Consider the following 16,812-nt stretch of genomic DNA (forward strand, 5'->3'; position numbering starts at 1 on the left):
TTGATTGGCGGTGGCACCCCCGGCGAGCAGCCAGTGATGGGCCAGTCGCGTGAGATCTGCGGCCTGAGCGCGGGCAGGCAGCCGAGGCTTGAATTCCCACTCATGAAACTGCTGCGCTGCGCAGATGGGCGAGAGGCCGACCCGGGCGAGGATTTCTCGTCGCAGCTTGTCATAAGATTCCCGCTGTTCGGGTCCCAGCGCGAAGTATGCGCGCTGCACTTCCCCCGTCAGCATGGGGGCCAGGATCCGAGCCCATTCGTCCTGGGGCCTGCCCTCCCGCTCCGCGATGGCCTCAAACATCTGAAAATACAGTTCCACGTCATCATGGGCCGTCATTTTGGTGAGCAGCTGGGTGGCTTGGACACGGGGGTCCGATAGTGGTGATCGGTGGGGCTGCGATGGTGCGGAGGCTGAGGAGCTCCCGTTCCGTCTCGCTTTGGTGGGCTGCCATGTGCTCAACTATCTGTTGTTGGCGGATGCTCACTTCAGTCAGATTTTTCAATAACTCATCCATCGTCGCGGAGTGGGAAGGAGCAGCCGCCTAGGTGAACAGACACAAACAAACAAAAAAATAACACTAGTTCAGTCAATGTTCCAGGTGGGCTTGTCGGTGATCCTTCACTCTCATGCCCGCATTCTCCACTAGTGTAATGGGGTGAAGGATGACACGACAAGTGGAGTGCAATAAATGAATTGGGTTTTAATTCAACAAACAGTGCAGGTGAAAGGTGCGGTTCTCCGTGCGGCGTTCTTGTCAATCCAAAGTCCCTCGGTGCGGTAACTCGTGCTTGTGCTCTATAGGTAGGCAGGCCGGTCATACGCTGCTCTCTAGGGCGAAAGACAGAGAAAGTTAGCATACGGAGTCGTCTGGAGATATCTCTCCCCATTGTGTGGTTCACCCCCGCTTATGAAGGCGGTGGCTGATCTTCTTCAGCTATGACCGGCCTGCCGTTAATGACAGCGCCCAGGTGTTTCCTCTCCATTTCCAGGGCGACGCTGATGAGTGCTCGGGACACGCGTCACTATATATATATATATATATATATATATATATCTCTTCAAACTGACATTGTAACAGGATTACGCAGTAACACAGGATTCGTAATGTGAAAGCATTAAGTTACACAGTTTTGAGATTCAAATGACTTCAGTGAATCAGACCATTATATGATAATTGTAAAGCCACCAACAACAAACTATCATGTACTGCAAATGTGTCAAACACACTGTCAGAGCAGCTAAAGAATACAAATGATCAGTAATAAGAGTTAAGAGCCAAACTAATGGAAACACCAATCACCATTATGGTGACTTCAAATGAAACAAACATTAGATTTAAACCCTGTTAATTCTCAATTAGTACTTCTGTAGACCTCTAACAGAAATAAAGTCAATCTGGTTAGTAATAAGTGAAACTGGTGATGCTTTTGTGGAGTTGTTTAATCCTCCTCTACTGAGATCTTCAGAAATGTAATATATTTTATCTTCAGCTGAATTCATCTGAGGCTGTGGCTTAAGTCAGTTGTAGTTCTTGTTTCTGTTGGTCTCTTTTCTTTCTGTTCTCTTCTTTCCTTCAGTGATTTTGCTTGTTAACAAGCTTAGACAAGCTGAGAGGATTCTATAAATAATATACACAGATTTTGTGGCTCAGATAAGGTCCAGTGTGGTTTATTTATTTGCTCTTGGCTGACATGTGGCATTGCTATGGCCTGCTTTTGGCCCAGATCTGGCGAACAGGAGCAGTCCGCCCAAGTGCCATCATTCCATGCTACATTTGGGCCAGATCATCATTCCACATGTGCCAGATGTGGGCTGGATCTGGGCCGACAATAAGTTGCTATCTGGGTAGCCATAGCTACAGAGAAAGTCTGAGAAAGAAAAGCAGAGGTCCAACATAATCGACTGCAGGAAATCGATCATTGGTCATTTTCAGATCCAGTGCTGTAGGCTGTAAAATCGGATTATAAAGGTTAAAAAATGGGAGCAATTGGATAGAACAGCATGTTTAAAGCCTCTTGGGACAAATTTCTAAAAGTTTTGGAGACTAGAGACAATTGTGGCAAAAGCAACTTTCGTAATAGTGGAGAGAACAATATCATATGGGTCATGGTTTAGACTCTTTTATAGAATGACTTGTGTTTGTGTTGTGCCAGGTGAGCTACTGAGCAATCTTACTGTAGAAGAAGTATTCAGAAAAGACATACATATTGAGCTGGTTATGTGATGCAAACGTAACAATGTATTAATTTATGAAAGTGTTTTGATGATTTAACACAGTATTGTGCAAGGAACTGCACAAAAATAATTCTTTATAAATCAGTAATCTACCCCTGTAATTGTAAATTTTATGAAAAGGAAAAAAAGTTATTTTACCTCCTCTGATGTGAAATGTACAGATAGTACACAACCAGAGTAATACATTTATCACTGCTCTTGCCGCCATGGCAACATTAAGAAGGTGTATTCACTGCCTTTTACTGCTAAGTGGTGCTATAACCATACACTTTGACAAGTAATCAGACAAATTACAAATCAGACAAGTGCATTTTCACAGCAACTTTGCCTTGCCAGTGGGCTAGATTTTACAGTTGGCAAATAATTTAAGAAAAACTCTGTAGTTAAAATAATTCATATTCACAGAAGCTAATTTAATATGTACAATATGTGTATGCATAGGCACTGTAACGAAGCTGATGAGAGAAGAGGCTTGTGGATCCATATGCTGAGCGTTTATTAAACAGAGACGTGGTCAAACACAGGCAGGGTCGAAAACTGGCAAACAGGTATATAGAGAGCAAGTCAAAAGAGCAGTTCAATAAACAGGTGTGGGTCTTAGATCGATGAACAGTATCCAGAGGGCTTGACGAGAGGGAAGATCCGATAACGTGAGCAATAGTCCAGGTAAGGCGGGAACAGAGTCCAAAACGGCAAGACAACGGATAATTCCAAAAACAGCTACAAACTACAGGACAGGCAGCGAAGATAACAGTCTAGAATCAAGACACAGGTAAACAGACTAAGAACAAGGCTAGACTAGACTCTGGAATAGGCTTCGTAGCATTGCTATCACTAGCTTAGTGATATGCGCAAACAATACTCGGCAGTGAGAAAGAGGAAGTCCATGGCTTAAGTAGCATGTCTGATGGGAATCAGCTGTGTAATCGGTGCTTTCAGCTGTGTGTGTGTGTGTCATCAGTGCAATGGATGATGGAAACTGTAGACTAATCCACTGGGATTACTGAATTGTTACAACAGTCAGAAAGTCTTACAATGCTGAGAGTTTCAGTGTTGACAAAATAACCACAATTTTCTCATAACACTTGTATCAAATGCAGTTTGATTTTGCATTGTTTACAAAGCGGACAGATTCAAGACACAATTCAGGCAACAGGATATTTTTCTACATGCAATTCCATTAAATTCAAATTAAAATGCTTACTGTACCACAAAATGTGACCAGACACTTATGTGCATCACAGATACAAAGCATGCCTTGTGTTTGATTCTGTTTGTTGATGATATACTGTATTTTAGTAGCTGATGTCAATGTACAGATTACACTTATTTGCATTTGTGTATAGGTTACCATTTCTATTAGGTGATTTAACTGTTTAGACATTATTTATATTTATTATGCATTTATCTACAAAGTATCATAGAGCTTCCATCAAGACAATAGCTCCTTGTATTAAGCTTGTGTGTCTAAAGTTTTATCATGTTGTAATTTCCATTCATTTGTAAAAAACATTCATTTTTTAAAAGGAAAGACCTTTGCATAGTTTATAAACTTCAGAAATGTATGCCGTATTTCTTTTGTTCTCCATCCATAGATTAGTGGGTGTAGACAACTTGGAAAAAGTAAGTATAAGATGCTTATAAATATACGGTTACTAGAAGAAATGTTGTTCCTTATTCTGTATGACAAAAACGCAATCAAAGCAGAAATCAAAGTAAGTGTCATAATAATTATGTGAGTAATGCAGGTATTGATGGCCTTTAAATGAGCCTTACCAGATCTAAACACAGAGGAAAAAATCACAACATAAGAAATGGTGATAAGAATAAAATCAGTTGTTGTAATAAGGAAAGCAGCCAAAAGTCCTACAATGTTATTAATTGATATGTCACCACATGCTAGCTGAACCAATGCCATGTGCTCACAAAAAGAGTGATCAATAACATTCGTTGCACAAAATGACAGTCTTCCAGCCAGAGAGACCATGATGACAATCAGAAGTCCATTTCTGATTACTGGCACAACAACAAACTTTAGAAAGTTAGGGATTTCCATGCATTTATGATAATAAAGGGGTCTGCATATCGCAAAGTAACGATCCAGTGCCATCCAGAAAAGCAAAGTAGATTGGAATGTTCCAATAAAATGAAGACCAAACATTTGTATCAAACAACCTGTTAGGGATATCCCACTCCAATTGAATAAGAGACTAAGAAGCATGTTAGGTGCAAAAAACATGGGCATTATCAAGTCCAACACAGCCATAACACCTATTAGTACATACATAGGAGAATGCAGAGATTTTTGAGATTTGATTAAATATATGAGAATAGAATTTGCTATGATAGCCAATAAAAACATCAGAAAGAAAGGCAGAAATAAAAAAGGCCTCCATTCTCCTAGACTGTAGAAACCAATTAATTTGAAGTCTTTGAATGAGATATTTTGTGCAGGAAGTACATTCATTCTGAAAAATCCTTTAACATACAGAATGTTCTTTTCAAACACAAAGTTGATGAAATTGAGAAGAAAAAATCATATAGCAACTGATCAAGTCTCACTACAGTCATATAAATTATAGGCTGCCAACAAATATGTGTGAAGCTAAATCATTCACTGAATCACTATCACTTTTAATAATAATAATAATAGCCTACTTCAAATTAATTACTTTATTTAATACTGTGATGCATTTTTTAAGTTACATTAAACACTTCAAGTCAGAAGTACAATGAATAAATGACTATATGGCAGCATAAATTATGATATTAAGTCTACCCATACTTATTGATCTGCGTTCTTCCCACTTGTATTGCTAAACAGATACCTTTTTAGAATTTTTCAGACAAGTTGTGTTATATGCTTCACTTGCTAGAGTGTAATGAAAGCTTGACACATATCATAAGCTCTAAATACATGTTATGTTCCCATGAGACGGTGTGCTACTCCCATCGAGGAATAGAGCTCATCTCTGTGTTATAGGGCTGTAGTTTCTGTGTCAGCAAACCATGTTAGGTTTCACATACCATTGGCTACCACATATACCATTACAATATAGCTGCACTAATACGCATTAATTCATGCTTAACTAACACGCAGATAATCCTGATCATCATCACAGATAATCAAGAGCATTTTCAGTTGAGACTGTAACCTTGGATCCCTGAGAAGGGAACAAGATGCTGCATCTGAGAATAACGATGCTATGCGAACGAAGTGCCTGTCTAGTGTGAGATCATGAAAAAAACACTATGAAAGCAGCATCTGAAAACCTTGTGCAGAGCTTCAGGGCATAGCATTTCCTCATGGAGGGAGCTCTGGATGGACGTATGGTCTCCACGACCTCAGTTGAGAGACCCCATGACCACAGACCCCGCCGATCCGCAAAGCTAACAACATCACTGAAGAGAGACCAGAAGGCAAAAGTAGAGTGTCCAGCAGGAATAACTTGTCCTTTTCTTTAAGATAAGACAAGTCCAACCAGAGATGTCTCTCTGTATCCACCAGGGTTGCCATAGAATCACCGATGGCCATAGAATGACCGTCTCCTTGGTGGCCCAAAGAGACAAATCTGTGGCACAGTTCTTTAATTGTGCCCTAGCCCACCTCTATAATTTCGTCAAGGTCTCATAGCAGGTCAGCTTGGTGTGCCTGCAAAAAAACCGATGTATGTAGACATGCACCAGCCTGACCTGCTGCTGTGTAAGCCTTTCCCCACCGATGTTGTTCTTCATGATTTGTTGGGTAATGTCAGGGCCTTAAAGGAAGACGCCAAGGACAGATAGCTTGCAAGCGTCTGTTCCAGTTTAAGCATCACCCTATACCCAATCTCACTTATATTATAATAATTTTATACTTGGGGGCTGAAGAACCAGGAAGACTATAATATCCTCCATGATCTTGACACCCCAGTGTGTAGATCAGGAAAAAATGTAGGTCTCGACATGGACGAGTTCCCTGATTGCTGCAAGAGTCTGAATCTGCATAATAGAGGTATCCAATACACAAATGCAAATGAGTGTAATTTGTACATTGACATCAGCTAGTAAAGTAGCTTTTTTTTATTTTTATCATTGACAGGACTGGTTAACACACCAGTAAGATCAACAGAACGCTGTTTTCAGAATTTTAGATGGCCTTTAGATGGCCGCTCTAATTGATATCAGAAAGCATTCTCTAATATGCTAACATGCAATAAACAAACATACAAGGGATTGGGGGATGTGCTGGACATTGTTAATGGTGGACATTTAATTTTTATGAAAATATATATATATATATATATATATAAAAAAATAAGAATTCTGTGGGCACACAGTCTTAATAGGCCTATTTGTATTCAGGCCAATAAATGTTGTTGAACACACAAAACCTCAGCTACAGCCATATCACCCTGCAGCCCTAGACTGGTTGTCCATTGAAGCTAAGCAGGGTTGAGCCTGGTCAGTACCTGGATGGGAGACCTCCTGGGAAAAGTAGGTTGCTGTTGGAAGAGGTGTTAGTGAGGCCAGCAGGGGGTTCACAAAATTATCACAAGTGATATCATATCCATATACGACAAATTACATCATCCAGTTGCTGTACATTTTGTCATGGACAGTTTGTTATATCAAATGTTTTGGCTTTATTTACTGTGTTAATTGTACATGTTTGAAATGTCTAAGAGCAACAAGGTCTAACTTATTTCATTTTGGGGTGGACTATCGCTTTAATATTCAAGCATATTGAAAGATATACTTTGAATATCTACTGCTGAGCTGATTACTTTTTTCTCACACATCACTGAATAGTGATCAAAACTACTGGATACTACAATAATGTATCACACATTTATTACAAATATTGAAACTGATTTAATAGCTCAATGGATCCATTTACCACAGTCAGAATGTCACACATGTATTAAAATGTAGTATCCATTTTCATTGTGCAATTGTTTAAAGCAGCTATTTTCCTAATTTTATTTGTGCTATTTCACTGAATTTAAATCAAATTTCTTACTTTACCACAAAATGTGACAACACCTTTGTGCATCACCGATATAAACATGCCTACTTTTTAATTTAATAATAATAATAATACAACCCGAATTCCTGAAATGTTGGGACATTTTTTAAATTTGAATAAAATGAAAACTAAAAGACTTTCAAATCACATGAGCCAATAGGACATAGAGAACATAACAAATGTTTAAACGGAGAAATCTTACACTTATATCCACTAAATGAGCTCATTTCAAATTTGATGCCTGCTACAGTTCTCAAAAAAATTGGCACGGAGGCAACAAAGGGTTGAACGTTTTTTGAAATGATTCAGCTGGGAGAACATCTAGCAACTAATTAAGTTAATTGACATCAGATCTGTAACATGATTAGCTATAAAAGGGATGTCTTAGAGAGGCAGAGTCTCTCAGAAGTAAAGATCGGCTGAGGCTCTCCAATCTGTGAAAGCGTGCGTAAAAAGATTGTGGAATATTTTAAAAACAATATCCCTCAACGTCAAATTGCAAAGGCTTTGCAAATCTCATAATCTAGAGTGCATAATATCATCAAAAGATTCAGAGAAACTGGAGAAATCTCTGTGTGTAAGGGACAAGGCCGAAGACCTTTGTTGGATGCCCATGGTCTTCGGAGCCTCAGACGACACTGCATCACTCATCGGCATGATTCTGTCATTGACATTACTAAATGGGCCAAGGAATACTTCCAGAAACCACTGTCGGTAAACACAATCCACCATGCCACCTGCAGATGCCAACTAAACTAAACGCTATCATGCAAAAAGGAAGCCATATGTGAACATGCTCCAGAAGCGCTGTCGTGTCCTGTGGGTCAAGGCTAATTTAAAATTGACTGTTTCAAAGTGGAAAAGTGTTCTATGGTCAGATGAGTCCAAATTTGACATTTGACAAATTTGACTGTGTTGGAAATCACAGACGCGGTGTCCTCCGGGCTAAAGAGGAAGGAGACCTTCCAGCGTGTTATCAGCGTTCAGTTCAAAAGCCAGCATCTCTGATGGTACGGGGGTGCATAAGTGCATTGTTACGTCCATAGGGACATAAGTTATTCTGTTTCGTATGATTTAACAATTGTGTTTCCTGTGTGTGTAGACTGTGGCTGTATCCGAAATCGCCCCCTATACCCTCAAATAGTGCACTATTTGAGGGGACGGCCATTTTAAGTGGTGTTCGAAACCTTAGTGGATGTTCTCGAGTGCACTCATTCAATCCCACAATGCACCGCAAAAATGGGTGTACAACCGATGTACACTCAACTGCTAGAGAATCCCCAGAATGCACTGTGAGAGTCGCGCGCCGAATGAATTCCCGCGTCTCGCCAGAAGATGGCGCCCGCAGCTGAATCATCCATTCATTGATTTTAGAAGCGCTCGTCCACGGCATAATACAGTGGAATACAACAAAGGTACAAAATTAATTGTAAATTGACTATTAGGGTTTATACATAATTTCCATGACAGAGTTCAAGATAAATCCTTCAATCTTACTATTGGAGCTGCCCATTTCAAATTATTATTTAACAGGAAGCAAACTATGCAAAAGCGGCAGTTCTTCCGGTGCATTCTGTGTCCGAATTCACTCACTCGTTTTCATTCACTCCCTTCAAGTGAACTAAATGAGTGGACTAATGTAGGGAATAGTGAATGAGGGTATAGGGGGCGATTTCGGATACAGCTTGTGTTCTTGTCTCTCTTATTCCTCCTGCTCTCTCTGCTTGACAGGCTAATGAGTGCCACCTGACTCCTGTTTTGAGCTCGTTAGCTGGAGTATAAAGGAACCTGCAGAGCTGCAGTCCAGAGAGAGAGGCTGAGGTGTTCTGTCCTTACATCTACCATCTTCCAGTCCCAGCGTTGTGATTTCTAAGATGTTATTTAACTCTTGTATACCTAAGTGTTTGTTGATTTCTTTACCTGTAGTGTTAAGGTAAAGTTGTTGAGAGTAGCAGAGTGTTTCAGCTTTTTCTTTTATAGTTGCTTAAGTGGAACATTTTTGTAGGGAGGTGGATGCCATTTATTTTAGAAATGACCTTTTCTCCTGTGTTTGAGTTAGAGAGGAAGTCAGGGAAGTATCTCTGTATTTTATTTTATTTTTCTTTTGATAGGTAAGTTATTTCTTAAAACCCTAGTCAGAGGAACCTTTTGTTTATTGTTTTGGCCTTTTCCCCTCCTGAAGCCGTTTAACCTGGTAACCTTTGCCAGAGCGACGGCGCACTGAACGCTCTTTGTTTGCATGTGTCATTGTTTTCTAATAGAATAAATGAAACGGGACAAAGTTAATCTTGACAAACTATATATCATTCTGAAGTTCTAAGCCTCAAGCATCGACGACAGATCACTGTTTTGTTCGATGTAAAGCTTATAAGGAATGTATTTGCTACATTTGTGTAAGCAGTACACATCAAAACATGCAGAATAAAAAAGCAGTACGTACCATTATCATTGTAATAACGAGTCACAAATGCGTCCACTGCTGAAATCCCAGTTTAGTTAGAGGGGTAAGGGTCCACAGAACAACATACCAGCGAGCACTTTTAGTCCAACAAAACAATAACATTGTAATAAGGATGCATATTCCTTTGTTTACATTTTATTTCTTCGGGAGAGTTATTGTTCGTGTCTGTTATGGAATAAATTACGCTCAAAAACAGCGTCTTGGTGGTGAAAAAACAACACTGTGTTGTAGCATACAGTTTTACAAACAGAATGAGACTCTCCACGGAAAAAAAAGGCTCAGAAAAGCGGAATATAGTTTATTTGAATTTGGCGCTCTCTCCTGAGTGACGCACGCTGTGATCTGAGCGGGGCGTAACTTAGCGATCTGCTTTTTCCATAAAAAAACTTTCTTTTTTTTTTCTTCAACATTTTTTATATGTGTGTGTATTGTGTGGGGAATGTGGCCATATCTGCATGATTATAATCTGTATGGACGCACATCAGCATGTTTATTACTGACTCTATGACGGCTATCATTGTGATTCAATGATCAGCTGTTATTGATTATATGGCCCATCTGTTTGATTATCATCTGTATGGAAGCACATCAGCGTGTGATTACTGACTATATGACCATATCTGCCAATATACGCCACTTCATGTCTGGCAATCAGAATATATACTTCAGTATACATACTATATACAAAGCAATTTTTTTCTATTTGTTTTCCTTTTTTATTACTCAAATAATTATTTTTGTATTTTTTAGTGCTCAAATAAATCACTTATATGATGTCTAAAATTCTGTCTATTATTTTATAATTGAAAAACTACGCAGGAACATGTATAATGACTAAAATAGTTTGTATAATTCTGCAATACATTTGGTGGTTATTTTTCCTCAAACGGGGGGGGGGGGGGGACTATAAATAGTTTCAGAAAAAATATTGCAGGAATCTCATTTTTCATGATATCTTCTTCAAATTTGAAATATAAACTCATGAGACACGTGGCTTTCAATCCATTACTTTTCTGGATTGCTCCAGGATTTATTTCATGTATTTGTATATGAAATAAAAAAACATTCAGTGTGGAAAAATATTTTTCAACTCTGGATGATGGATAGTAAAGCCTAGAGTGTCTTCTTTCCAAAGATACCTAATTTGTTTGTGTAGCACAATTTGTCAGGAACTGTTACCGTTTTAATTTAGGTAGGTTATTTTCACCTGTGAGGCCCAAAATGGGTCTTAACAGGTTAAGCATTTTCCACATTCTGTTAAATAAAATACCTCTGTTTATTTGCTTAAACTGGTGTTGCTGAGCTTTCTTGTGTACCAGCCCTGGCACTTGGAGACGGCAGTTCTCTCAGCCTCTCCCCACCGTTTTTTTTATTTGTTATTGTTACACCCATTTTACACCTAGACTTTTTAAAAGGGGTTCGTTACAGCATAAGGTATGGGCAGCGTGCATGTTTTGGAAGGCACTATGAATGCTGAAAGGTACATAACCCAGATACAGTAGCAACATATCGTCGTCCCAGATTCGGCCCACATCTGGCACATGTGGAATGATGATCTGGCCCACATGTAGCATAGAATGATGGCACTTGGGTGGCCTGATCCTGTTTACCAGATCTGGGCAACAAGCAGGCCATAGCAATGGCATATGTCAGTCAAGAGCAAAGAAATAAACCACACCGGACCTTGTCTGAGCCACAAAATCTTCATATATTATGAATAGAGTCCTCTCAGCTTGTCTAAAATTTTTAACAAGCAAAATCACTGAAAGAAAGAAGAGAACAGAAAAAAGAGACAAACAAAAACTCAAGAACTACAACTGAATTCTGCCACAGCCTTAGAGGAATTCAGCTGAAGAAAAAAGACATTCAATCTCTGAAGATCTCAGCAGAGGACGATTAAACAACTCCACAAAACAGCATCACCAGCTTCACTTATTACTAACCAGACTGACTTTATTTCTGTTAAAGGTCTACAGAAGTTCTTATTGAGAATTAACAGGGGTTTAAATCTAATGTTTGTTTCATTTGTAGTCAGTTGGGCTCAGATCTGGGCAGACAATATGTTGCTACCTGGAAAAGGTTTTCCCCACATATGCTCACACGTTTTCCCACATTTTAAATATATTCTCCTCTCCAGATGACGTATATTTCAGGGAGGGCCTTGTGTATTTCAGCAGGACAATGCAAAACCACATACTGCAGCCATTACAACAGAATGGCGTCGTAGTAGAAGAGTCCGGTTGCTGAATTGGCCTGCCTGCAGTCCAAGTCTTTCACCTATAGAGAACATTTGACGCATCATTAAATGAAAAATACGTCAAAGACAGCCACAAACTCTTCAGCAGCTGGAAACCTATATCAGGCAAGAATGGGACCAAATTCCAACAACAAAACTCCAGAAACTCACAACCTTGATGCCCAGACATCTTCAAACTGTTTTGAAAAGAAGAGGAGATGCTACACCATGCTAAACATGCCCGTCCCAACTATTTGAAGACCTGTAGCAGGCATCAAATGTGAAATGAGCCCATTTTGTGCATAAAATTGTCAAATTCCTCAGTTTAAAGATTTGTTATGTGTGGCGGGAGGAGCAAACGACAAACAGTGGGTGTGGCGTCAGGCCTCTGAGAGGTTTTTATTAAACAATAATAGTCAAAATAGTGTCCAAAAAGGGGGAAAAGTGTCCAAAATAAACAGGGGATCTGGTGTCCTCGTCGTGCTGCTGGGTACGTGAAGGAGGGCAGTGTTCAGAAAGGAAGGGTCCAGGGCAGAGACCGGGAGTGAGTGGCGGCGGCTTCTCTCGAGTGGCTTCGTCCTACTCCTTGGCCCCCGGCGCTTCTGGGGGATTAGACGGCCCGGCATCCTGGCCCGTCAGCCGTCACGGGTGCGGCAGTCTTCCTACTCGACGCGCCCTTCCTGGACCCACGAGGACACCAGCGTGCATGCAGGGGGAAGAGACCGGTCTCCCGAGGAGAGGCGCGCTCATCATTTAACCTGTTAACGTTCACCAGAGCGACCGCGCACTGAAGCTTTTTTTCCCCACTAGTTTAATGTTTATGAATGAATTTAACGTGAAAGAATATCATTAATCTTGACAAACTATATATCATTCTGAAGGTCTAAGCCTCAAGCATCGACGACAGATCGCTGTTTTCTGATGGAAAGCTTATAAGGAATGTATTTGCTACATCTGTATAAGCAGTACACATCAAAACAGACAGAATAAAAAAGCCGTACGTACCAGATTCATTGTAATAACGAGCCACAAACGCGTCCACTGCTGAAATCCCATTTTAGTTAGAGAGGTAAGGGTCCACAGAACAACATCCCAGCGAGCACTTTTAGTCCAGCGAAACAATAACGTTGTAATAAGGATGAATATTCCTTTGTTTACGTTTCATTTCTTCGGGAGAGTTATTGTTCGCATCTGTTATGGAATAAATTACGGTCAAAAACAGCGTCTTGGTGGTAAAAAAACAACACGGTGCTGTAGCATACAGTTTTACAAACAGAATGAGACTGTCCATGGAAAAAAAAAGTCTCCGAAAAGCGGAAAATAGATTATTTGAATTTGGCGCTCCCTCCTGAAAGCGTGACGCACGCGGTGACGCTGTCATCTGAGCGGGGCGTAACTTAGCGATCTGCTTTTTACATAAAAAACAGTTTTTTTTTTCTTCTACATTTTTTATATGTGTGTGTGTGTATTGTGTGGGGAATGTGGCCGTATCTGCATGATTATCATCTGTATGGACGCACATCAGCGTGTTTATTACCGACTCTATGACGGCTATCATTGTGATTCAATGATCAGCTATTATTGATTATATGGCCCATCTGTATGATTATCATCTGAATGGAAGCACATCAGCGTGTGATTACTGACTGTATGACCATGTCTGGCAATATCACTTCATGTCTGGCAATCAGAATACTTCAGTATACATAGCTACTATATACAAAGCATTTTTTTCTATGTTTTTTCCTTTTTTATTACTCAAATTATTTTTGTATTTTTTAGTGCTTAAATAAATGTGTCTATTATTTTATAATTGAAAAACTATGCAGGAATATGTATAATGACTAAAATAGTTTGTATAATTCTGCAATCCATTTGGTGGTTATTTTTCCTCAAACAGGGGGGTGGGGGGACTATAAATAGTTTCAGAAAAAATATTGCAGGAATCTCATTTTTCATGGTATCTTCTTCAAATTTGAAATATGAACTCATGAGACATGTGGCTTTCAATCCATTACTTTTCTGGATTGCTCCAGGACTTATTTCATGTATTTCTATATGAAATAAAAAAAACTTTCAGTGTGGAAAAATATTTTTCAAGGCATTTTTCTATAACTTTTTATCTTTTTGAGCATTATCAACTCTGGATGATAGATAGTAAAGCCCAGAGTGTCTTCTTTCCAAAGATACCTAATTTGTTTGCGTAGCACACTTTGTCACGAACTGTTAACATTTTAATTTAGGTAGGTTATTTTCACCTGTGAGGCCCACAATGGTTAAACGGCGGCGGTGATGAGGCTCTATTCACATCAGGTGAGCCTCATCACACACCGCCAGCCCTGGCTGTTTCAGTGCCCCTCCTCTCTCACACACCCACTCCCGTCGGGAGCCTGGTGAAGGGCGGCGAATACGGGATGGGGTGGTGATGATGATAAGGGGGGAGGCAGCCGACTCGTCACATATGTTATCTATATTCTATTGTGAATAAAATATTGGCTCGTGATTTGAAATTCTTTTAGTTTTCATTTTATTCAAATAAAAAAAAAAAAACATCCCAACATTTTCGGAAATTCGGGATGGAATGATGATAATACGCAGTAGTTTACTAGATGCTGTCAAGGTACAAATGACACATTAGATTTGCATCTGTATTTAGGATCCCATCTCTTGAGTTGTTTAAAAAAAAAAGAAAAAAAAAAAGAAAACACAATTTCCATAACAATCATAACAATAGATTATTGTATTAATTACATGTTCAAAGTATTATCATATTATGCAGTATAGATCTATTTGTAACAGCCATTTATTTTTGTATAGGAAATACCGTTGGATTGTTTACGAACTTAAGAAATGTTTTCCTTATTTCTTTTATTCTCCATCCATAGATTAGTGGGTGTAGACAGCTTGGGAAAAATAAATAGATGATGCTTAAAAATATACGATTATTGGAAGAAATGTTATTCCTTATTCTGTATGACAAAAATGAAATCAAAGCAGTTGTCAAACTAACTGACAAGACAATTAAGTGAGTAATGCAGGTGTTAAAGGCCTTCATGTGAACTTTTCCAGATTTCAGAACTGAGATAAACATTACAACATAAGAAACAGTAATGAGAATAAAATCTGCCGCTGCTATGAAGAAAGCAGCCAGAAGTCCTACAATATTATTAATAGTTATATCTCCACATGCTAACTGAACCAATGCCATATGCTCACAAAAGCAGTGATCAATAACATTTGTTGCACAAAATGACAGTCTTCCAGCCAGAGAGACCATGGTGACAATCAAGAGTCCATTTCTGATTACTGGTGCAAAAACAAATTTTAGAAAGTTAGGGATTCCCATGTATTTATGATAGTAAAGAGGTTTGCATATTGCAAAGTAACGATCCAGTGCCATCCAAAAAAGCAAAGTAATTTGCAATGCTCCAGTGAAATGAATGCCAAACATTTGTATCAAACAACCTGTTAGAGATATCCCACTCCAACTGAATAAAAAACTAAGAAGCATGCTAGGTACAAAAAATATAGGCATGATCAAGTCAACACCCGCCATAACACCTATTAGAATATACATGGGAGAGTGCAGAGACTTTTGAGTTTTGATCAAATATATAAGAATAGAATTTGCTGTGACAGCCAATAAAAACATCAGAAAGAGAGGGATAAATAAAAAAGGCCTCCATTCTCCTAGACTGTAGAAGCCATTTAATCTGAACTCATTGAATGAGAGATTTTGTGCAGAAAGATCCTTCATGCTAAAACACCTTTGTACACAGTGTATTGCTCACCAAATGAACCTGATGAAAATAAAAAGAGAAATTATACAGTAGCTAAGCAGGTTTCACTACAGTCATATAATTAATACTGTACCAACAATTGTAAACTCTGTAGTGTGAAGCTAAATCATTTTCTGTACTGCTAATGGCAATAACAATAATAATAATAACAATCATCCACAGATCTTTACCTTATTTGTTTTTGATTGTTACTGTGATATGAATTTGAATAAGAAAACCCTGACACTTCAGCAAGTCCAATGAATGACCCGCTACATGACAAACATACAATTAATATATAACTGAGTAAAGTATTAAATCAACCCACGTTGTACTACCCATTACATTGCTGAAGAGTTTATTGAAAGCTTGACGTATATCATGGTCTCTAAATACAAAGTGTTGTGTTCCCATGAGTCTGTGTGGTACTCCCACAGAGAAATAGAGCTTAACTCCTTTTTGCTGCATCATAGGACTGCAGTTTCTGTTTCAGATTGTTTTCTAAGTTCTAGATTTTTTGTGGCCAACAATCAAAAGTAATAAAAAATTTAATGCATAACTGTTAAAAGAGATTTAAGGACAAAATAAAATGTGTAACATCAGAATCAGAATCAGAATGAGCTTTATTGGCCAAGTATGTTTACACATACAAGGAATTTGTTGTAGTGACAGAAGCTCCACAGTGCAACAGAAAGACAGCAACAGGACAGGACACAGATAATAAAAAAATAATATCCAAATAGGCAATGTACAAAGCAGCAAAAACACAATATATAATATAAACAAATATGTATGTACAGGTCAAGTATGTGCAAATTAGAAATGAGAAAATCAAAATAAAATAAGTGAGTGTGGTGAATGGATAATATATTATAGTTGTGTGTTCCACGTTTATTGTTGAGTGTTCATGACGGATTGACGGATTGCCTGAGGGAAGAAACTGTTTCTGTGTCTGGTCGTTCTGTTGCTCAGAGCTCTGTAACGTCGACTAGACGGTAACAGTTCAAAGAGAGAGTGTGCTGGATGTGAGGGGTCCAGAGTGATTTTGCCAGCACTTTTGCTCACTCTGGATAAGTACAGCTCTTGGAGAGTG

General features: G+C 39.0%; 1 protein-coding gene across 1 annotated transcript; it reads right to left on the bottom strand.

The window, feature by feature from the left end:
• Positions 1-322: 322 nt before the first annotated feature.
• On the bottom strand, positions 323-15,697 carry LOC306851754 (olfactory receptor 52Z1P-like; the record flags this gene model as incomplete). Its single annotated transcript, XM_079388187.1, has 3 exons — positions 323-541; positions 3,770-4,506; positions 15,502-15,697. 3 exons carry the CDS (start codon positions 15,695-15,697, stop codon positions 323-325), a joined length of 1,152 nt encoding a protein of 383 aa, XP_079244313.1.
• Between the last annotated feature and the right edge of the window lie 1,115 nt (positions 15,698-16,812).

The sequence above is a fragment of the Barbus barbus genome (assembly GCF_936440315.1).
Source record: "Barbus barbus genome assembly, chromosome: 31".
NCBI classification, from domain to species: domain Eukaryota; kingdom Metazoa; phylum Chordata; class Actinopteri; order Cypriniformes; family Cyprinidae; genus Barbus; species Barbus barbus.